This window comes from Canis lupus, chromosome 33 (assembly GCF_011100685.1).
Source record: "Canis lupus familiaris isolate Mischka breed German Shepherd chromosome 33, alternate assembly UU_Cfam_GSD_1.0, whole genome shotgun sequence".
Classification (NCBI taxonomy): Eukaryota; Metazoa; Chordata; class Mammalia; order Carnivora; family Canidae; genus Canis; species Canis lupus.
The window spans coordinates 20,489,435-20,513,835 of NC_049254.1; the positions used below are offsets into that span (position 1 = coordinate 20,489,435).

At 39.2% G+C, this 24,401-nt stretch overlaps 1 protein-coding gene across 5 annotated transcripts in view; it reads right to left on the bottom strand.

Moving 5' to 3' along the window:
- The window catches only part of LSAMP (limbic system associated membrane protein), a 646,473-nt gene that overhangs the window by 10,880 nt on the left and 611,192 nt on the right, over positions 1–24,401 (bottom strand). Inside the window, exons 7-8 of one of the 5 annotated variants that reach the window (XM_038582903.1) lie at positions 22,657–22,692; positions 2,943–2,975 (exon numbers count right to left, since the gene is read on the bottom strand). The exons of 1 other annotated variant lie outside the window; for it this stretch is intronic. In XM_038582903.1, coding sequence (XP_038438831.1) covers positions 2,943–2,975; positions 22,657–22,692 — 69 coding nt within the window. Of the gene's footprint in view, positions 1–2,942; positions 2,976–19,577; positions 19,689–22,656; positions 22,693–24,401 lie in introns of those variants that run through there. 3 more of the 5 variants (XM_038582907.1, XM_038582905.1, XM_038582904.1) reach the window with 3 other exon arrangements.

The following is a 24,401-nucleotide window of genomic DNA, read 5'->3' on the forward strand; positions in this document are numbered from 1 at the left end:
CTTATATGACTTGCTCTTTTCATAATTGGTTTTGAGAGTAAATAAATAGCTTGAAAAAATGCAAGGGTAAATGAATGATAGTTGGAGAATCATCACAAGTGTGTATGCAATTATAGATATATATGACTGCATAGGAGACTACTTCAGTTAATGGCTATTTCAGGGAAGAATAATCAGCAAAATCATTAATTATGTTTTAGTTCATAGTTATGAAATTTCTGCTTATTTGTGGAAATGCAAATGATAAATCTTATTTCCCACACCAGATGGCCAGGCTCAGCAAGTGCTTTTATATACTGACAGATATAATGAAAGCAAGAGTCTGTAAACATAAATTAGCCTTAAGAATAGATGGGCAAATAGAACCACAATTCAAAAATTGCTACACGGTTTTCATACAACAGACAAAAATCATATCTTGGCATTTAGCCACATTCTATATGTGTTTACGTGTATGTGCGCACACTTATATGTGTGGTATCTAGTAAACATTCAATAAACGGTAGCACCATCATACTACTATTAACTATAGAAGCTTAGATTACTGAAATCCATGAAATACCCCTGAATCAAAGGTATTGGCTTGTGAATCGGGTCAAGGCTTTTAAAGTTTGACCTGAAGAGGCAAAATTCAGCTGGAGCAAGATTGAGAATCTTGAGTCAACACACCAGGTCAAGATTCTCAACCTCAGGACAGGATGATAAGTGAGACTCTGTATCACGGTGATTGCTGGACTGCACTTTGCCACGACAATGCTTTTACAAGGGAATTTGTGATTAAGGACAAGGTTGATAAAACATCCTGAAATTGTGAGATACGAGAATTTTCGGCAAGTCTCTACACAGTAAATTCGATGCAGGATGCTCAGCCAATTGACTGTCTTCCAAGAAAATCTTGAAGAAAGTACAAGGTGATTTCCCAACACCTACTTTGGAGAGCATGCACTTGGAAACACTTTGTGCTTCATTCAAATCTAGCCAATGCATTTCTGTTGCTTCTCCTGAGTACTTAGGGCTCTTTTCCTGGACTAGATTTATTCAAAATAATCATTCTTAAAGAATACCATTAATCACAGCCTCAATGATCCTCAGGCATTCCTTCCAGCCACTAAGGAATCAAGGTCAATAATAATTTTATTCCTGTAAGCAGTTGAGTCATACAAGAAAAAAAGAAAGACCAGGTGAGTTTAAGTTTGAATTCTTAGAATTATTAAGTGCTGACCGAGTGTCTGAAAATAAAAGAAAAACTCAAAATACAAAACAATTGTTCAGCAAAAGAGAACAACAATCTTCTAAAATCTCTCTTAGTTATTAGCCGGATGTGCAGGCTAAGGCGCTGCCCTCTCCTAGGAAGCCATAGTGAAAGGGAAGCCTGATAAGATTGACTTTGGCGCCACCTGCTTTCTATGTTCAGCCAGTACAGCTTCCTCAGGGGAAATGAATTGGAGATTAAAGCTTATATTCTCCAGGCTGGAGCACAGAAGAGGGGATACGTTGATGTTTAATGTGAGCAATATGTCTTAGAATTAAATTTGGCCTCCTCTTTGCATTATCTCCCCTCTCTATAAAGTGAGTCTTGGATAAACCTGAAGTATTCTCATGGTAAAGTCCATCACATCTTTTCCATCAAAACAGCATCAAATAGTTTAGCGTACAAAATTTTGAAATTTTAGGTCAATACTTAGAATTCCTTTGGGTGACACTAGGTCATTGAAATAAAACCCTATCCCCTATTTTCCATCCATTTCAAAACACTAGGTATCATATGTTCCACTAACACTAGCCACTTAAAATTCAAATGTAATTGATAATCATGGCATTGGGGAGAGAAGAAGGGCTGAAGGGGACAGGAGTTTACACCTTCTTGTCCCAGATGATCTTGGTTCAATGTATGTATTCCTGATGGCTTTGTCCCTACTGCCTTCTGTGAAGACCTGTTAGAGCTGGTTATAAACAAGGTGCTGACCCTTTCCCGGGAGTAAACAACAAAGTGTCCATAATCTCTGTGGCTGTTAGTCACTGGTAGGATCCAAGTCCCACAAGAATAGGTTTTTACAATTGAGAATGACCTTGGTTGTCTCATCTCCTTTGAGGCTCAGAGAAGAAAACATCTTCATATAAGACAATTACCAATCCAAGTGGGTAGCCATGAGGACTTAAGGAGGGTGCTATCTGGCCATGCAGGTTCCTCTGTGGCTTTGGTCTGGGGACAGACACAATCAGGGATTTCTGTTGGACTTATGAAGAGGGCATCTAGGGAATTGGTAGTTGTTTGCATCATAGGTTCTGGTTTATGAAGTGTTAACCTGACTGCATTGTCTTTGTAGGATTTATTATGTAGGGGGATTATTGTGTCACATGGCTGATGGAGGTAGGTGGCACAGTTCCTGGGAGACACCAGCAGCCTGGGTGTACTACAGAAGGGAGAGGGCCTACGAAGACCTGGGAAAGCACTGAGGCAGGGAGAATATTAACTGTCCAAGTGCTTCATTTTAGGAGATGCTACTTTATTTCTTTTAGCAGTGTATCTTCTTTACTAGCCAGCAAGGGACAGTGAGTAGGCTCTCTGTCTCTTCTGAGAGACTGGTCACTGGGCAGTGAACACTGCCAAAAGTGCAGCTCTGCAAGAATTAACTATGGCCATTTAGGATATGGAGAGTGGGAGGGGAAATAACTTATTCAGTTCCAGAGATTTAAAAATAAATAGCTGTCAAAAGGCATATAGGGGTCATGGGTTAGATCTGGGCTTTGTGTGTGTGTGTGTGTGTGTGTGTGTGTGACTGAGGAAGTTCACAATCTGGGAAACATAGTGGCAAAACCATTATGGGAATTCTTATCACAAATTATTGAGATGAAATAAACTCAAGTGTATAAGACCTCAATACATGGCTAAGAAATCTTAATTCTAACACACAGTAGGTAATCAGAAATAAGAACCATACCTTTTTGCTTGAAGTGCACGGTGGTGCCAATTTCTAAAAAAGAAACATTTAGCAAAACAAAACAAAAAAAAACAGATCAAATTTTTTTTGTATTAATTGAGAATAAGCACAAAGGTAATCTGATACTCTCCATTGAAAGGAGAATGGGACAAAAGGTGGAAAGAACATTCTAATAGAAATACACACCAGTAGAGATCGAAAGAAAGGCAGGTGGAAAGATATTGTTTTGTTGGAACAAATGTTGTGCACTTGGGAGTGGTAAAAATAATTTCCAGCTACAAATCCTTGATGTTACCTGTTCTGTGTATAGACAAGAACAAGGATCCTGAGAATGGCACGTAGAAGGACTCTTGACTGAAATTTAATGGAATGATAGAATGTGTCTGGCCTCCAACACCATCCTGCCATCTTGCCCTTGGTTTACTCCACTCAAGCCATTTGCCCTTGTTTTTCTCCTAACACACTAAATCCACTCCAGCTTTACAAGTTGTGCACCTGCTGTATTATGTGCTTGTGATGTTTCTCACCCACATCTCTGCATGGCCCGCTCAATGACTTCATTCAGATCTGTGCTGACATGACACCAACTCAGGAAGGAGTTCTCCCATCACTTTGTCAAAATGGTACCCTCTGTCACTTTCTATTCCTTTACCCTGATTTATTAGTATTTTTTTATTTATTAGTATTATTAGCATTTATCAGTACTTGGTATCCTTTTATACATTTACTTATTTGCTTGGTTAAAGCTTATCTCCTCCATTAGAATATATGTTCTGTGAGGGCAGCAACAGTGTCTATCGGGTCAAATGATGTATCCCTGTGCCTAGATTAGAGTCTGACATGCAATATGTGTTCAGTAAATATGTGTTCAGTAAACAAGTAAAAACTTGTTGAATGTTTAAGTCTCAGGGTTGGAAGAGCTCATACCAGTAAATACCTGAATTCCCTTTTGTGTCTTTATCGATACTGTTAGATCTTTAGAAGTAAATGTGGACATTTTCCATAGGATACCACTTTGACTTTCAGGACCAACTGAGTGGGATAGGAGCCCAAACCATGGCTGTGGGATATGGATTGTCTTCTCCGTGAGGATCAGGGCCTAGCCTTGCACCCCTCAATAACATGCTTTCACTAAGGAAGTAAAGTGACTGAACTCTGAGGCTGAACAGAGCTTTTTGAATTGGACATCTGGTTACCTCATTGTCCTGCTTGAAACTTGCTCATGCTTTCTCGTGTCTTCCAGGATAAGGACCCAAATCCTTAGCATGGCATCCATGACTCTACTCTCTCATCTCTCCAGCCTCATCACAAGTCCTCCCTCATTCTCCATGGTATCATGTTTTTTATTGTTGTTGTAGGGCCGATGGCACAATGTTTTCACTACTAGGAACCCTACTCATCCTTCAGAATTCAGGGACGTCTTCCTTAGCCTCCTTAATAAAATTAAGTCCCTTTATTATATAAGTTCTGCTCTCTTTCGTGACATTTATCTCAGCTTAAAATTTAAATACTTTTGGCTGAGGTTTTGATTAACGCTTGTCTTCACTACTGGCCTGTGAGTTTCATGGAAGCAGGGGCTGTCTCTGCTCTGTTCTTTATCATAGAACAGTCCGTGCATGAGGGCACTCTGAATTCACAATGGGCCAAAATAGATTTAGAATCACTGAAATATGGGGAAAATAAATATATGTCAAGCAATCTCCTAACAGAGGGGCTAAGACTGTTAAAAAAAAAAAAAAAAACAGAGCGCCTGAGTAGCTAAATTATTATCTAATTTAGTACAAAGGGTTCAGACCTTCAGGATTAGGTCTGCAAAATTTCTGAGGTTCAGTGCAGTCTATTTCCTCCGCAGATTTTCCATTTGTCTATCCAAAGGAAGCCATAAGGAGAAGCCCTCAAACAGCATGCTGTTTTCCTATATTCTTATGATGGCTATAAGAAGGGCACAATTCCCCTAGTGTCTGAAGTTTTGAAAACGTTTGGCTACAATTCAGCATTAGCAAAACTAGCGTAAGCCAGGCTGTTCCTAGGAGCGAGCTGTATCTACACATAAGGACAGCTTTCCTAAACTGGTCAGATGTGGGGTGGGGGGATCCTCCTGTGAATGTTGTTTTGTATTATGATTGCTGGTGGACCTCTAGATGCCCTTCTGAAGATGCTCCAAGCCACTGACACCTGTCCTTCATCCTTCTGTCTTTGAAGAGTTAGTCTTACTTGCACAAGGAATTCAAGTCTTCTGTGTGGGAGCCCATACAGAAGGATGTAGTGAGAATTCTGCTCCTCTCCTAGCAAAAGCCAGGGACCAATGTCACTCTTACTCTGAAAGTGAAGCCAGATGCCATCAAGATATAAAATACTGTTTCATTTATAAAACAACTCTACCTATTGACCACGCTGATCATCTGACCACTGATTTTTCAATTGTATATTAAACACATTGCCACTTCTTTTCTTTCATAATACCTGCTCTGACTACTTTTCTTTGAAATAAACATGTTGCCTGAAAAATTGTTGAAAAGGCACTGTAGAGAATGTATTTAGCATAATATGAGAAAACTGAGGCCCAGAGAGGCTAATCAGTTACCCAGGGTCACGCAGAGTAAAGCTGAGACTGAAATTTAGGGCTTTCACTTCTCCCAGTTAGAACCCTGTCCACTATCCTACAATACCCCTCAGGTATTTTTATGAAAGTAAGGCCATGGAATAGCCTATATAACTCTAGGGTTCTTGCTGGGATATTTAACTGATTCAGTATCAACTGGAGACAGTTTGGCTTTGCTCTTGTGCAAAGGGCAACTGCCCTTCTCTCTTTGGTCAAGCTTTTTAGTTTATCATTCTTTGGAATATATAAGGATGCTGCAAGGTCATAGAGTGATTGCTTTTCACTCAAAGAGCCATAGATCCCTAACAGGACCATCTTTATGTAAAGAACACTTGGGGGATGCCTGGATGGCGCAGTGGTTGAGCGTCTGCCTTTAGCCCACGGCTTAATCCTGGAGACCTGGGATCGAGTCTCACATTGGGCTCCCTGCATGGAGCCTGCTTCTCCCTCTGCCTGTGTCTCTGCCTCTCTCTCTCTGTCTCTCTCTGCGTCTCTCATGAATAAATAAAATCTTTTTTTTATTAAAAAACATTTTTTTAAAATTTTTATTTATGATAGTCACAGAGAGAGAGAGAGAGAGAGAGGGGCAGAGACACAGGCAGAGGGAGAAGCAGGCTCCATGCACCGGGAGCCCGATGTGGGATTCGATCCCAGGTCTTCAGGATTGCGCCCTGGGCCAAAGGCAGGTGCCAAACCACTGCGCCACCTAGGGATCGCAATAAATAAAATCTTAAAAAAAAAAAAGGAAAATATATCTTAACAGCTAAACTATAGCAGAGCAGAGCCAAAGAATGAAAAATAAATAAATAATTCTACTGCAGCAGTAAGGATGAATAAAACATTTAGCGATGTTAGCATGCTGAAGTGATAGGGAAATAGACTGACCAGACAGCTTTTTGGTCAGGAGAAAACCAGCCACACACCTGGGTTAACCAGTCAGTGAGACAGGTTTGGATAAAAGTCTACATGCTCTAAATACTTCTCTTAGGGAACAGAAACTCCCCTACTAACTAATGAGTTCATGAAAAGAAGGATTTAAACACATTGCCCAAATATTATGCTCTTTGAAGAGAATATCACCAGATATTAGATAAAAATTATGCATCTGCTTGAAATACCTTTAAAAAGCAAACTAGGGGCAACCCGGGTGGATCAGCGGTACAGCACTGCCTTCCACCCAAGGCCTGATCCAGGAGACCCGGGATCGAGTCCCACATCAGGCTCCCTGCATGGAGCCTGCTGCTCCCTCTGCCTGTGTCTCTGCCTCTCTCTCTCAATCTGTGTCTCTCATGAATAAGTAAAAAATAAAAAAAAATCTTAAAAAAAAAAAAAAGCAAACTAGCTTACCAGTTAAATTTTAGGTAGCACTTCCTATTGCAATAAATAAACTGGCTTATGAAACACTCTACCGATCATTGTTTTTCTTTTTCTTTTTAAATTCAGGTTAGTTAACACACAGCACAGCACTGGTCTCAGGAGCAGAATCCAATGATTCATGACTCACATACAACACCCAGTGCTCATCCCAACAAGTGTCCTCCTTCATGCCCATCACCCAGCTAGCCTATCGCCCCATCCCCTCTCTTTTAGTAACGGTCAGTTTGTTCTCTGGAGTTAAAAGTCTCTTATGGTTTGCCTCCCTCTCTGTTTTTATCTTATTTTATTTTTTCCTCCCCTTCCCCTATGTTCATCTGTTTTGTTTCATAAATTCCACATATGAGTGAAATCCTATGATATCTGTCTTTTTCTGACTGACGTATTATGCTTAGAATAATAGCCTCTTGTTCCATCCAGGTCATTGAAAATAGCAAGATTTCCTTCTTTTTGATTGAAACACTAGTTAATGATCTTGAGTGGGAATTACATTAATCTCTAGGGAAACAGAGTGCTTATTTCGTACTATCATTTCCTATTCATCCTCTTCTGTTGGAATAGAACATTCTGTTTTGAGAAGCAAAATCCCGAATGTTTTGAGCCTGGCACTTTGAAAACTTGGTTGTGTGCTACCATCTTGTGGTAAAACGAAGACGTGTTCCTATGTGCTGTCTAAAGGACTTGCCTTTGTCCAGCAGGTGGCAATAGTGGGAAAAATAAAAACTTTTCAGTTAGCTTGAAACCTTACATTTCCAAAAAGAGTCTTTCCTCTTCTTACAGAAAAGGGGGAAAAAATTGTGGTCCTTAACAAATGAAAACTATTCTTCTTTTCGTAGGGCTAAGGTGATTCCAAATTCTTGAGTAAAGCTGACTTGCCAAGGATATTATTTATGCAGGGATTCCCTGGGCACACTCAATAGAACACACTTGAAGCCTATGATTTTTTATACCTTTCAGGAAAACATCTCACCACATATCAATCTTGCTTTAGCAAGTACACTTAACAAAGTAAGTGAAGAATAAAAAGATAAATCTATTGCAGCAATTCAATCGTACAATTCAATATAAAACTTTGGGGGGCTTTAGTACCGAGAAAGCCCTAGAATTCTCTGGAAGCATTATTGCCATATCTTAGACTTTAGTTCCTGCTGATGGGGTCCAAGGAGGCAATGGGGGAAAGAATTTAATACTAGAAAAGGCAAGTGTCATGAAATATTTATTTGTTAATCTGTTTTCGACTTTTAACTTCCAGATTCTTTATACTCAGCTGTGTTAGACAAACCTGTAGCATCAGAAAGAGCTGATTCAGCCTCTCTATTTGGCATAGACCATGTTTTCCTTGTTTACTAGTGTAGTCGTGTAGTCTCAGCTCACTCTTTCTCTAGCACGGAGTAAGTGACCAATAGATTTGCTGAATAGATGCCCATGCATAGATGAGTGGATGAAGCAAATGAGTGGATCAATCACAAATGAGTGATTGAATCATTTAGTACCTCAAGATCTATCCTAGCTAGGATTCCAGGTAGAGGGAGATTCTATTCTTCTTTTGGAACCATCATGCTCTACTGGAAAGGCAAAATTATTGTTGGGAAATAAGGTATTGAAAGAGCCAAATGGGACTAGGACGTCCTTTCATCAGTCCCCAAATTTGGTCAGGTAGAAAATTTTCTGGATGGTTGAGCTTTGCTTAAGAATAACCCCTAGAGGGCAGCCCAGGTGGCTCAGCGGTTTAGCGCCGCCTTCAGCCCAGGGTGTGATCCTGGAGACCCGTGATAGAGTCCCACATCGGGCTCCCTGCATGGAGCCTGCTTCTCCCTCTGCCTGGGTCTCTGCCTCTCTCTCTCTCTCTCTCTCTCTCTGATGAATAAATGAATAAAATCTTTTTAAAAAAGAAAATAATAACCCCTAGACTAGGTCTTCTGGGTAGCTTAGTTGGTTAAATGTTTGACTCTTGACTGCAGCTCAGGTCATGATCTCAGGGTCAGGAGATTGAGCCCTAAATTGGGCTAGGCACTGGGCATAGAGCCTGCTTAAGATTCTCTCTCTGGGGCAGCCCGGGTGGCTCAGCGGTTTGGAGCCACCTTCATCCCAGGGCGTGATCCTGGAGATCCAGGATCGAGTCCCACATCAGGCTCCCTGCATGAAGCCTGCTTCTCCCTCTGCCTGTGTCTCTGCACCTCTCTCTCTCTCTCTGTGTCGCATAAATAAATAAAATCTTTAAAAAAAAAAAAAAGATTCTCTCTCTGCCAGGATGCCCGAGTGGCTCAGTGGTTGAGCCTTTGGCTTAGGTCATGATCCTGGGGTCCTGGGATCAAGTCCCATAACAGGCTCCTTGCAAGGAGCTTATTCCCTCTGCCTGTGTCTTTGCCTCTCTCTCTGTGTCTCTCATGAATAAATAAAATATTTAAAAGAAATAAAAAATAAGTTAAAAAAAAGATTCTCTGCTTTGCCTTAGGCCCCTCCTACCCTCCCCCCATCTCTCCCTCTCTAAAAGAAAAAAGAAATAAAAAAGAGAATATCCTCTGGACTAATGAAAATTGAAACCTTAGAAGGTAGAAATTCAAGCTTCTTTTATTGTTCTAAGGCCAGAAGACTTCTTACCTCTCACTTCCATGATGTGGTATGATTCATTCTCTCTGTCTCTCTCTCTCTGCCCGGAAATTGAAGTTAGTGATATGAAAGTGAGAGAGATGCATCCCTGGAAACTCTAGAGTTTACAGTTTGGAAAATGCCTTATTGTCCTAGGGAATGTTCAAGTCTAGGTTTATGAAGAACTTTGGCATTTTGCCTTCTTTGAGTTCTTTTTTTTTTTTTTTTTTTAATTTTTATTTATTTATGATAGAGAGAGAGAGAGAGAGGCAGAGACATAGGCAGAGGGAGAAGCAGGCTCCATGCACCGGGAGCCCGATGTGGGATTCGATCCCGGGTCTCCAGGATCGTGCCCTGGGCCAAAGGCAGGCGCCAAACCGCTGCGCCACCCAGGGATCCCCCTTTCTTTGAGTTCTATCTGTAGAGGAGATGAGGGTACAATAAGTCCATAAAGAGAAGAATTGATTGTCAGTGCTTTGACTCTTGGCTCTTAGCTACTTACCTCAAAGTCTCTGCATCTAAGCCCTCGTTCCCGCCGCGTGTAGGATGCACAGAGCTTTGGGGTCTCTATTGTTTGTGTGGTTGTTCTAGTTCCATGTTTACTTGAGCATGAATGGCTCACTTTTTAATCTGCCACAAGGAAACAGCCTCACTCCCGTCGTGTATGACACAACTCTTCGTATAAGACTGGTCATCTGATGTGCCTTAGGTTTTTAAAATGACATGTAAGTTTGAGGAGTTAAAATGACTAACTGTTTTGTTTCGTTCCCCGCCCCCCCGCCCCCTTCTGGGCAATAGTAATACTAAGACTGTGTGTTCAGAAGAGAGGGCAAGTCTGGCTTCAATGGGGATGTTACCTTCTAGTTGCCTGGAACAAGTAAGAGAGGCATGGGGTTAAAATCCTTTTATCCTTAATAAAAGAAATGAAGATTCTACGCGCTGCCTCTTCCTCCTTTGCTGATGATGAAGACCTGAAGCATAACATTTGTGAGGTTTCTTGATGGGAATTTATGTTTTATGTGCTTCAACTTTTTTTTTTTTTTTTTGGTCACAGTTTTGAAAAACAAAACCCTTATTATTACAGTGGCTTAAAGCAGGATATTTATTAATTCAATTTTCAAAGCTGCTTTCAAGCTTAGAAAGTTATTAATTTCTTTCTTTCAGATTTCCCCACTCAGAGGCTTTAGGCAACAGCAACTTATACTTACAAGTATTATTATTATTGGTTTTTTGACATAGAAAAAGATATGCCTGTGATTTCTGTTTAGATTGTTGAAGTTTGGGGGTTTGTTTTGTTTAGTGTTTTTGTTTTAATTTTCTCCCATGTACTATATTCATGTTGTACAAACCCCAATGCCTAATACCTGGAGTAACGTTCTCTGAGAATCACAGTAACCATTCTGGGTGTAGTTCAGCGGTGGTGGGAGCCAAAATAGAGAAATAGGTCTAAACCTCAACCTTAAGCTATTCCTGTTTTTGTTGTTGTTGTTGTTTGTTTTTTCAAACAAAAAAAAAAACCTGTGGCTGGTTTTTTAAAAGTAAGCTCTACACCCAGCATGGGGTTTGAACTCACAACCCCGAGATCAAGCGTCACATGCTTTAGTGACTAAGCTAGTCCGATACCCTGATTCCTATTTTCTTAGTTAGTTCATAGGTGGACCATTATCCTAACTACTAAGAGAATATTTCAAACTGGCTGGGAAAACTAAGAAGTGTTAGTATGTCATCAATATTTGAGAAAGGAAGTTGGTCTCCCTTAGCTCACTTTGGGTCATAAAAGGAATCCTAGCTTTACTTTCAAATACTTCTAAAGGTTTTTCCCCTTAACAGTCAGCCCAAAGTGGACTTCACATGTTTGATGCTATTTAGGAGTGAGTTGGAGCCATGAATTATTTAGCCGAATATTTGTCACCCTGGGTGATAACTTCTTATTGAATGAAAGAATAAACCCAAACCAAAATTAATGCTGACATAATTTCTTATTGCATAATATGAAATAAAATATTTATCCTCATGAATTTGTGGACCAATCTCCTATAAACCAAATATTCTACAGTAAAGAGAATAAGAAAAAAAACAAACAAACCCAGAAACAAAAACAAAAACCACTTAATTCTCGTTTCATTAAAAAAAGACAAATTTATAAATGGGGAAATAATACACCAATTTAGAAAGGGAATGTAGGCACTCCCACATCTGCAAGGGGGAACTGTCACTGGAAATCCTGGAGGTGACACGGGGGGGGGGAAACCTCTGGTAGGATGGGTCAGGTTTGATTCAGAGCTGGAAGTGCTGTGGGTTTGTCTGTAGCTGTGGAGACAGCTATGAGCTTGGGCAAGTCACAGAAAGACGCCCAGCCTCGGAAAGGGCAGAAAGCAGAATGGCTTAGGTGTTTGAACTTAAATATTTTATAGCACACTGACATCTCAAACCTTCAGATGACACCTTTGTTTATGTCATATTAATGATGTTACCTCTGAGGAGAGACATTATGGATGACCTTTGTTTTTCTTCCCTATAGTTTCAGATATTTTCAAATTCTTCCATAATGAGGATGTATAACATTCGTGATCAGAATAGAAAAGTATTTATAAAAGTATATCAATGAATTTTTTTAAAACCCTCTAAATCTAGGGAAAAGAAAATAATATTTGGCTTTGGGTTGACATCGTTTCAAGGATATTGAATTTTTTTCCTCCCTTTTTTAGTTGGCTGGTATCATAGAGCAAAACCAAACAAAAGCTAAGATGGGTAAGGCTGAGTTTCTGAAAGGAACATGGTCTTAAACAACACGAAATGGCAATGCAATAAAAAATGTATTAAATGGGTTTATGAGGTCCTCCTGACTGTAGGCTTGATGTAATTGCACTGTAGAGTAAGTGTAGGTGTGTGATTTGACTTTAACCGCTACGGGCTCTGCTCAATGGTGATAGGGGTTGTTACAGAAAGTGCAGATTCTCTGAGCACTCCCACCATAAAGAGAGGGCTTCATTAAGTCTCTTACAGTAAGTCAGCTTTCTCAAATCCTACAGTTTTCTTATTTAGCCTGAGAAATTTAATTTTTAATAATCAATGAATTAAAATGTTAGAGAATGCCCAAGGATCTAAGTTTAATAAAGGAGTTTCCCTGGGCCACTCCACCTAAAACTACATATTAGAAAAACTCCAGAATTTATTTGAATCAGCTGTCAGTAAAGTATTCGGTCTTACAGAAGAAACAAGTGCTTCTGTCCTTGTATCTAGAATGCACCCTTCACCCCTGTGGGTACAATTCTGGCCTTTTGCCCTTGTGGAATTAAAGACCATCTCACTTAATAAAGAATTACCTCCCAGCCCCGAATCTACTTAGCTGTCGGTACAAAATAGATTATATTTTCCATGTTTAAAAACATATATTTTATGTATATTTCAAAGCCTTTTGTGCCTTCATTTATTTGACTTGCTAAAAAGGATTAAAAGCACAGGTTTGGGTAGGTCTCTGGAGATTTTCATCCTTTCTGGTTTTCTGCCTCTCTTTTCATTTCCCGGCCCTAAACTGTGAATTGCAGATCCTTTTAGAATACATTTCCGATTTAAATTCTAAGGGATTCAAGAGTGTCTTTAATCCATGTAATGCATGTTTTTATTTTGTATGTTTCAAAATAAAAAAAAAAAAATTCAAGTACCATAAAACAAGGTAACTGGCCTGCAGAATTTGAATGCAGAGATAACAAATGAATTTGTGATATTTCCTAGGGGGTTTTAAGGCTTTTGGAAATTAGAAGATAAGGGATTTAAAAGGGTGGTATGCTCTGAGTTACCCTTGGACCTACCTCTATGGCCCTAACCACCACAGTCCAGAACTTGGTAAAGGGAGTTATGTTTTGGACCCTTCCCAAGTGACTTCATTACTTAAAGTGCCAGGATGCCTCAGTGATTCATACTCCTGCTGTGTCATTGACTCCAAATATAACATCACCACCAGGTTCTGGAGCAGCTCCTTGCAAATACTGATGGCTCCCTACAACCTGACCATTCCTACAACTAAAATTAAAATTTACCATCAAACCTCCCTGTTGAGAGGAGGGCTGAAAAGTTTTCTCTAGATGTTCTCCCAGATAAGAGGCTTTCAGCATTTTTCCAGAAAACTCATCCAGCATAGTGCTACCTACCATAAAGTTCCCTTTCACCTGGAAGCCATCCCTGATGAGTCCAGGCTAGCTAAGGTGTCCCTGTCCCGTGCTCCCCGAATACTATACAGGTATGTTAAGCTTAGCAGACTTTTTTTTTGTGACTGCTTAACACAGCAGTCCATTTGCTCCATCTGGTCTGTAAGCTCTATTAGTGCAGAGGCTGTGTCTTGTTTGTTCTCCACAGTCACTCCCAAGATGATGCTTCAGAGATTGGCACATAGCAAGCACTAGGATAGTTATTTTTTTTTTTTTTGAGTGAATGAATGGTGTAATCAAAATATTGTGCATTGCTGGGCCAGAAATTCCTTGCACTGTCCATCGAGAATGAAGTCTCTTTCTGGTGTTCCTAATGGTTAGAAATCTCAAGAAAAAGAAAACGTGAACTCTAAAAGAAACTCTACAAAGCAAAAGCAAGTGGAGAGTACATTTAACACAGAGCAAGGAGTCACAGTATTAATGGAACGACTTAGCAGGGGAGGGTTGATTCTCTAAGGGAAGACCAACCTCCAGTGAATGAGATTGCTCTTTTTCAGCACGGCAACAATGAGCAGCTTTCAATGATGAACTTACCTGTGTTCTGGAACTCCACCGAGGAAAATAGAACAAATCTCCCAAGTTGCTTTCTAACTTGTGATTCAACATGCAAGATACCTCTTGATTTCTTCCTTCCTTTCCCACTTCTCTCCTTCCTTCCTTATTATTTAGTTACTTTTTTCTCTGCTTCCTTCCTTCCTTTCTCGCCCCCTCCCCCCTTTCTTCTTTCTTTCCTTTCTTTCTATAGCTGTTTCTGTTCTCCAAACATTCCCTGCTTCCAAGTTATAGAACTCTGCACATATAATCAAGAAAACATTTTAGAATGGCCAAGCAATTTTCCAACATAGAACATGGCTGGGCATGCTTGGTGTTTTGTGGCCTATAGAGGATGGGATGGTACACAGAATGAACAGTTGGCCAAGACACAGCTATTTCCTTTTTTATTTTATTTTATTTTTTTAAATCCACAGGATGCTACTGTTGCCCCCAAACAATGTCTCTTAGGCAGTTTAAAAAGTCATCCTGGAACTGCCAGGTTTGCAAGGTGAGTGGTTAATTTAGAACCATTGTTACAAGCGTAGGACAGATAAAGTAGAAGGGATGGACAGCTATGATTTATAGTAGATACTCAGTGGTGATGTCTAGGGGTTAAACCGTACATATGTGTTACAGAGGTGTGGGAAGTGTTTTCCTCTACAATCAGCATAGTAATAAGCAAAACAGTGTAGTAAACTACAGCGATGCTTGGCTCCCCAGGGTCCAATTAGGAAGCGTGATAAATGACTTGTAAAGTCTCTCCCCCCACTGATTTGCGGTGGATATAAGCTGACAATTCTCAGTGGAGTCCTAGTGAGTGGCCTGCGTACTCCCATCATACATCTGGGTACATATGAACACCTTAAATTGGAATTCCAAACTCATTATGTCATGCTGTGTTCTTCCTTGGCAGGTGTGTTTCCTCACAGCAGTGTACAAGGGGAGATGTAAGGTGGGACCACTTAAGCTGATTTTTTTCCCCCTGATGGAGGTGCTCCTTTAATTTAATACCTACAAATGACTTGTGATGATGAAAGACCACTGTGAGGCTGGAGTGACTGTGTAAGGGAAGTTGTTACTAAGGTTAATTTGTATCTTGCCTCTTCAGAAGTAGATGCGTCCTCCAGATAGATGGGATAATGGCTTTGCTTACGTGGCTGCTAACCACTGTTTAGAAGTGAATGCTAATACTATCAAAACCTTTTCTTTGGTTTTATTTGAAGGATGTCAACGAGAAAAGTATATATGGTGTAAAATACACAGAAAAAGAAAATCAAGAAGTACAGAGAGCAGGAATACGAATTTCAGGTAAAAAAGAAAGAGAGCCACAGGCCAGGCTAAAATTCAAGTTTATACTTTGAGGGGCTATAATAGGACATTTGTCAGGAGCTGAGACCGTCGATTCCTGGAAGAGTATATATTCTTTTTTACTCTAAGTAGTGCCACTTCCTTCAAGGGCTCTTGCTCCATACGATGTCTCTGAACCTAGAGCACAGCTCCCAAAGAAAGGACCTCCTTCCTGTCTACACCCAGCAATGCTCCTCACAACACAATGCTACCCTCCGGCTAAATGGCACACTGATGCAGCACCAGGGCAAGCTCTGCTGGGGGTGCACTCTAAAGACCAGAGGGACACGCATCAGCATTCTCTGTCCATTCCTGATCCTGGTCTTCTTACCCTTTGGGGGCATCATGCCAACATTTTCTGCTGCAAATCTCACTGAGCTCTTCTTAGGCAGCTTTATTCCTTTTAATTAAAAAGACAAGACTGTCAATTACTTAAACTTAATCCCCAAATGTAATTGTTACTTTGAAAGATTTTTTTTTTCCCATAAAGCTCATAGAAGAGAAATATTTCCATCAAATTAAAATTTAGTGGGAGCTGGGATTTAAAAAAAAATATTCATCTTCAAATCCCTGCTGGCTCTAGAAATCTACATAGCACAGCAAAGCCTAAGTACAGGGAGATCACCAGGAAAATCTGACTAGTACAGGCAGAAACAGACTAGGAAAATAGGAAAAAGCATTAGAAAAGGGTCCCTGTACAAAAAATTCTCCTACCTTTAAATTGATGCTGTGAGATTTTTAGCCATTTAGCTTGAAGCTAAATGTAAATTCTGAGAGAGGTAACACTTCCAAGCCGCTGCTGGACATTTAAATAATAGTGTGAATAAATTTCAAGTTTATTCTTGCTGGCAAATTTTAACAGGGAGAGAACCAGAATTGTTCAGGAGACACAGCAGAAGGAAGAGTGCAGAGCTGAGAAGAGTAAGGCACAGAAATGGATTCAACAGTGAGATATGCCTGTTACAGTTGGGTCTGAATCACTGTGTTGGCAGGTGACGTATTGATTCTAGGTGAAGTACTGACACAGCCATCCTACTTGGTTCCCAGCCACTGAAGAAAATCAGGAGGAAGTCAGCCTGTTGCTCCCCGTAAGGGAATCAGAGATGGTCATCAGGTATTAATGTCAGCTCTTAATGATCTTCATGTGTGTTAGTCAGGGCTTATGATTTTGCTGTAAACTTGTATTAACACTACTTTCCAAGTACTATCAGTAAAAGCAAAGCCCCTCTTCCCCCCCCCCCCCCCCCCCCCCCCCACCTACTAGTGGGAAAGGAGAGATGTGTTTGAAAATGAAAACCTTTTCCGGGATGTGCTTTACACCTTTGACCAGAAAAAAGGGCAAGTTCTTTAGAGTGATGATTTTGGATCAATCTGACAGGTGGAGGTGTGCATGATGAACATTCACTGTAAGTATGAGTGTGTGTGTGTGTGTGTGTGTGTGTGTGTATGTGTGTGGTGCGCACACGTCACACAATAGAGAACATTGTGATTTTTTTTTTTTTGCAGAACAACCTGCACCCCAGAATACTTTATTAAGACTTTATTGCTTACATAGTTGGAGACACTGATTGAGTTATACCAAATTTCCCTGTGCCTGGTTCCAGGTTACTAAGCTGTTGAGAGCTAGGACACTGCTAGGCAGGGGCAGGACCCACAGTGAGAAGAATGGTACCTCCTAGGAGTTGTAGAGGGGACAGTGGGCTTTGAGAGGGCCCTTGGGGTGAGCAAAGAGATCAGGAGTATAGCCTTAAGCCAGGGCCCAGGGGCAATATTCCCTGAGATGAGTCAAAGCTGGCTGGATATGGAGAGCAGCACTGTGGAGGGAGCAGGGGGTATTGTCTCCAGGTGCTGCTGGAGCCAAGGGAGTTTGGAAGAGAGGCCTGGGTAGCAATAGGGTTTGTTGCATTATGGTGTGGGGGTGAATATCTCTAATGGAGGATTCATGTACCAAAGCTGGGGTGGAATAGCTGTCATCAGGCCTGGGGGCAATGGGTCTGCTGGGGTGACCACAGGAGGCAAGGAGAGCCAACTCTTGTCCACACCCCACTTGAAACAACTGCATTCATGCAGGATGAGGCAGGGAGTCTCCTCCAATGGAGATGGGGTCATTTTTAGGCTGAGGTATGGATGCTCCCCCAATTCCTTAGTGTGGACGAACTTCCGGGGATTTAATGTAATTTTTGCTGGACTACAATTTAATGGTTTAGTGATACAGAAACGAAATAGTAGATTGAATAGTAGATTTTTCTACTATTTATTTATATATTTACTTAGAATGCACAATTTACATTAAATTCTGTAAGCTTACTATGATGATACCGACGAAAAACAATAAACGATGTGTTTTATTTGGGCTTGGGATACTTCTGTATTTAAATTTGCTAGCAGTGGGCATTTCAGATATTCCGAGGATCTGTAATACGTCAAACTATAATGAAGCCAACACTGAACTTGTAGCTACCTAATATCCAGGCAATCTGATACAAGTATGTCTCTAAGTATTAATAGTTTTAAAAATTATAAGAAGTATGTGTATCAGAGTATGATTATTTTAAATTCAATGTGCTTTCTTTCTAGGAACTTGAAGCTCTCTTTTGTATATTATTTGAAAAACCACTCTGAGCTTGTAGGCATGGAAAATATAATTTCTTTCCCATTTCACAGTTGGAAAAACTGAATTAAAGAGAACAATGCTAGTAATTATCCATGATTAATAGAGGTGTGTATGTAAATCAGCCTGAATAAGTGTGTGAAATTAGATGTGCAGATGCCAGATAGCTCTGCTCATGTTTTTAAAGATGAATGCTTTCATATAAATCTCTGTGTGAGCTGGGCATGCATCTCTGTGTTGATATGCCTGGAAACAGACTTTGTAAGAGTGTATGGACATTAAGGTAAAAGTATTATGTACTATAAACATTATAATACATAAAATAAATTAGATGAGTGTTTAAAATTCACTAGAGCTATCTAATGAACACAAATGCATACATAATGGTTATTTATAATGCACTATAGATTTATACTTGTGTCTGGATGCCAAGAGGTGTAGACTGGGTGTACTTTGATGATTAAAAAGTGTGGAAGAAGGTGCATGTTAGTTTCTTAGGATTGTGGGGATTAATTGAGTTAATACATACAAAACCCCTCAGAACTCTGTACATGAGAAACCCACTCTCTATGTCAGCTATTGTTATTTACTATTGTTATTATTATATGAGATGGAACTGCTGTTATAATAAGGAGCTGAAAAGAGGCATTTTCTCATTGATACCTGGGATAACATCCTACAGAAAAGAAATTAAGCTGTAGAGATTACCTAGTTATCTTTCTACAGAAAGCATTGATTTTAGGATTTTTCTCCCAGTTTCCTTCCATCCCAATGGAGTCTGATCTGAGAGTGCCTGGTGAGGGCAGGTATATGGCCTCCTCCTACTGGAGATGGAAGCTAGCTAGCTGTTCCTGACACTGGTCTTCCTTCAGGAGGAAACATGCCAGGTGGACTTCAGATTTCTGCAAGCTTGGTTTGTTTGTGGGTTGGATTTTAATTTTTTTAAAACTTTAATTTTGGGAGGTTTTGTTTTGTTTTCTGAGAAAGCTTTAGACAGCTGTATTAATCATGCAAACCCAGCCATGTGCAATGTGTTTTATCAATGGAAAAACAGGAATTGAATGGCAAGCAGCTGTGAACAAACCCAGTGCAAAGCCTGAACCTGGAAGATAATCTCAACATTTCCCAAACCCACTCGCCACACGGGGTTAGTGAATGGAAAGGCTGTTCACTTGGGATAAATAATCAGATGGGAGGCAAGCAAGTGAGACACATTCCAGGGTTATTAATTTTTTTTTAAAGTTGCAGTGGTGGAAGAAGGATGGGCTGATTGAGCCCAGAGAGTCCCACACTCAAGGGGATTCCTCACTTGAGGGTGATAAAAACAACACAATGGTAGTTTGTCCTTGTCCTTCCTCTTCTTTTACTTCATTTTAACTTTCGGATGCTGGTTTTTTCACCTCATTTTGAACCTGCAGTCCTTCTAAATGTGAAGGCATCTCTAGGTGTACTTCCATCACGAAAAGCTATGCACAAGTAAGCTTATGGGGAGGAGACAAGAGCAGTATTATCACTTCCCAGGACTCAGAGGCCTCAGGAAATGATTTAAGCCTAACAAAGTGAGAAGAGTTCCCTCAATCACTTAGAGCTGACTCTTTCCTCATTTTACAATTCAGTGGATTTTCTGCAGTGATATAGTCAGGGGTACTTATGCAAATATATGCAATTCAGGACTCATTTCAGAATAAATAAACCTAAATTAAAATTAATGGAGAAAAACACCTATCAGAAACAGATCAAGGATGTAACACTATTTTATTTATTTATGTATAGCTTTTAGATTAAGAAGCAGGGAAGCACATTGATTTTTTTTTTTTTTTTGTCTTGTTTTTGGCCGAATAGGAAAGGACATTTGAAAATTTCTGATTGGCCACAGACAATACAAATTATCCTTTGGTGTAATTCCAGTATTATTATTATCATTGCAGAAAATCAAGCAATATGATGAAGGAAACCCAGGAGAAATACATTTGATTTATTGAGCCTTGTTTTTGTTTAATCACAGCTTGAAGGGGTTTAGGACTGCATTCCTGCTGCGACTCTGATGTTTATCCCCAGTCAGCTTGATGAGCCATGTAGCGTGGGGGTGGGGGCGGGGAGACCCTCCAATGAAAGATATTAACAATAAAGCAGCTGAAATTAAACATGTATTTCTATTACTGGAACACAGGAAGAAAAGTTCTCTTTTTTATGATGGGTGGACGGGAAAGGATCTTTGGAACTTTCTTGTATTTTCAAAACACCTTAAGGAAATTAATAGGTTCAAAATCCTTCAGGCCATTTGCATCAACTAGCTGCTCATAGACACATTGGCATTTCAGGATTGAAATGTAGGGTTCTACCTAGATGATGACAATATACAGTATTTAATTAAATGAAGGTGTTTTGTGCTAGAAATATGCCCAAAGTAAGGTAAGCATGCTTTTCATAGATATTCTGGTACTCCAGTAGCACTAAAAAAGAGTTAAGGATCGTGTATGTTAATATTTGTTCTCACAGAAAACTGCATTTCACATGGGTTACCCTCTTTATTAGGCAGAAGAGAAAAAAAGGATTTGATTTCTACAAAGTTAAAGTCTTTATAAGAAGCAGGGAACTTAAGAGGGCATTATCTTTCTCTACCGACTTCACACATCGGCTCTCCCAAGTCTCCATGAACAGCTTTCCAATTTCTACCAGCAGAAGCCCAAAGTATTAGTAGTCAGATAAATTATATTCTCTAGAACTATTGGATCTAAAGAAGCTATCTACAGTCTATCTACAACATAACATCAAACTAGGGTCATTCTCCAATCAACAATTCAGTTTGTGGGAAAATACCAAGTTCAACAAAATCCAACATGCTCCATTTCTTGTCCAGACTGTTTTTCTATATTCAACAGCTGTCCTTTGTGAATCGTGACTGACTTCATTTTGTTCCATGTTATATACATCATAAAGCATGATCAGATAAATATTTGAGTTTGGAGCTGCAGAACTGCTCTACACAGAAGTATATGACAAGGTACAAAGCTCATCTTGGGTGGAGCATGACCTCTTTGAATATGTTGTCCATTGGGACAAATGTGTATGTATGTGTTTGTCACATCAAGATATTTGCAAGATGGCAGCATGATAAAATGGTGTCAATCTCTGCAGCAACACTAGAAGATAAATGTCTTAAAATAATTGTGGCATGTCAGGAATTCAAAATGGGATATTTTCCATGAACACTAAGTCTCATGTCAAGTCTAAAAAACAGGCACATTTTAAGTCTTATTTTTAGTAGCTGAGATGAGAAACAGATTTTATTAATGTTTTAAGGAACAATTTTATTTAACAGAGTTCTTTAAAAATAGTTTGGACCCTTCTTAAAATTTAAGAATAACTTTTTTATTAAGCTGTCTAGTTGATCCTTGAAACCCTGCAATCCTCATTGCAAATATAATTAAAATAAGTTTGCATATATGTGAATACATACATATGCAAAATATCACATTATTGACACTGAATATCCTCACCCAATTCTGGCCTAATTTTTAGTTTGGACGAGTATTAATGATACATGATCTATCTTCAAACTTATAAAACAGCAGCTTTCTACCTTTAATTCTGAGCACACTTCTTTTATGGTGTATACAATAATCTCGTTTAATTGGATTTATTTTTTCCACACTAGGCCCCGCATGGCCTACTTTCCATTTTTTCTCAGGTCTTTGAGTGTTATTTGCAAATCACTTTTCTGGAATTTAATTTCAATGGTAGGTTGGTTTCATTTCAGATTTTTTGTATTGTTTTAATTTTATTTGCCAATTTGCCTTTAAATAGCCTTAAGCTGGAAGGCTGGGGCTGCAACTTGCATCTAAATGTGATGTAGGAGGCAAAATTTAATTTGAGTGTGTAGAAAGTTTTGTATAAAGGAACACAGACTATTTTTTCATTTCTGTTTTCTAAAATACTTATATTTAAAAGGAAAAGCCCTTGCCTTGGCCAAGATTTTAAGAAATATTAATGTCGTAATCTGGTTGAGTTTAAACTTTGACAGCAATAGATAAATTCATTTTTTATAATATCAATGACTTCAGATTCAAATTGTGTAAGCCTCCAAACGTGAGGGTGGTCAGTTAGAGGATTCATATTTTTATGAGCTACAGAAAATAACTGGCTGTGTTCCAAACATGTGAGTTCACAGTTACCTGTCATACATATTAATTGAAGAGAAAATTGCTTTCTGAGCTTGGTATCATCTCTCCAGCAACTGACCAACTTAAGTCAGATGACAGATCTGTTACATGCCTATCAACCTGTATAGGATAATTGATTGACTTTCTTTTGAAGGTTTAAAGAAAAAAAAAGATATCTCTTGTATGTGAATTTTGGGAATATGTATCCCTTGTTGTGTGTTTTGCACATTATAGATGATGGAGAATGACCCCGCAACAGAACTACAGTCATAAAAATCATACTGACCTTGAATGGGATGGGGGATTGTGGGTGAAACACGCTCTAAAGGGGAAAAATAGTAAGCATCATGGAGAGTTTATATCGATCTATATCTATATCTCTTTCTATATTTATATCTACCTATATGTATATATAATAACTAAACATGAGCAAGATATCTTGCTCATGTTTAGTTATTCAGATAATTATAAAACAGACGAATTTCCATGCTTATAAGATTATATCTCCCGTAAGGCATTTGTCTGTTCTTTCAGCGAACACTAAAGTATCAGAAAGCTATTAGTAAAATTTTAAATCTAAAGCCTTTAAAAAAAATTTAGCTAGAGTAGGAAACAACATTTTATTGTGGTAACCCTCAAACAGGATCCTACCTTACATGGACAAAACTGAGTACCAAAATTACAGATTTTTTGCAGGGCTAGGTTGAAGATATTTAAATTAGTAGTGATCACGTTCAGTCATGCGACTTAGTCCTGGTTCTGGTCTCTTTAACTCAAGACAGATGGACCCATGATAGCTAAGGATGCCTTTCCCTTCCCTGAGCCCTACAGCTCATATCGGCTTTAGCCAAGTATGTGGAAAATTTATTTTGGGAAATACTAATTCAACTTTTCCCTCAGGTCTTTACTTCCATATTACGAATACCAGTGTAAGAGTAATGCCAAGGAAATAAGTAAATTGGCATGATATAATTTTATTTTGTCTTTTCTTTAATACCACCCTCTTGTGATAATACAATCTCACCTGAAATTTGATCAACCAATCAAATTTACTTGATAATACATCCTGTTGAGTAAGAAGTGTTCTTTTGAACCCTTGGGTTTTAGCTTATGTGTCCCTCACATTCCCATCCCCTAGCTACCGATCATAAATTGAATGTGCACGCAGAGCTCAGGCTTTAAGGTATCCTCTATTTATCTTATCAAAACCCCAGGTTTAACTCTAAATCCTCCTCTGAGGCTCTTTCAGAGAGGCAGAATGGTGTATTATGGATAGGTGGTATTACCTACTGCCCTGAAACCCTATAGGGCAATATAATTAGCACATACTTTATATCCCTCCTAGCTTTTTGGTTAAATAAGTACTAATAAATTGAAATAAATCAAAATCAAAATCATATTCAAATTTGATGTGCCTGCCATCTTGTACCATAAATTTAGAAAGAGTAGATTTTGCCTGGAATTTGGGCACTCAATACATCTGGATGCCAAGAAAACCCTTGCAGAGTGAGCTTTTCTCTAGCTTGGCTGAAAGTTGTAGCTTAAATGCCAAAGTTTCCTAAGTGCATTAAGATGGAACAGGTCAATAATAGCACAGTGAACAATTGTGTCTTAGTTACACAAGTGTCAAGTAGAAAAATGGTTTAAACCTCCATTGGTTATTTGGTATTAAGTTTCCAGCTTTGAAAATAAATAGCTAAACTGCTTTCAGCATTTATGTAGCAGTTGGAGACTACTGTCCCATACAATACTCTATCTACCGTATTTTATTTTTATTATTACTATTATTATTCAGATGGTTTAAATGACTCAGCTTAATATTTTCTCATCATACTGTTCACAGCTGGGTAAATGCACTCTGCCCTCATTTCCACAAGACCATTTATATTGCTAAAATCATTTCAGTTGCCCTCCTCTCATTGCCTTTGCAACCGTTTCCCAGCTTGTTATCATCTTAGCTCCACCCTGTTATCATCATCTTAGCCCTACTGTGCCCTGCTACTTACTCTCATTCTCTAATTCCATCCTATT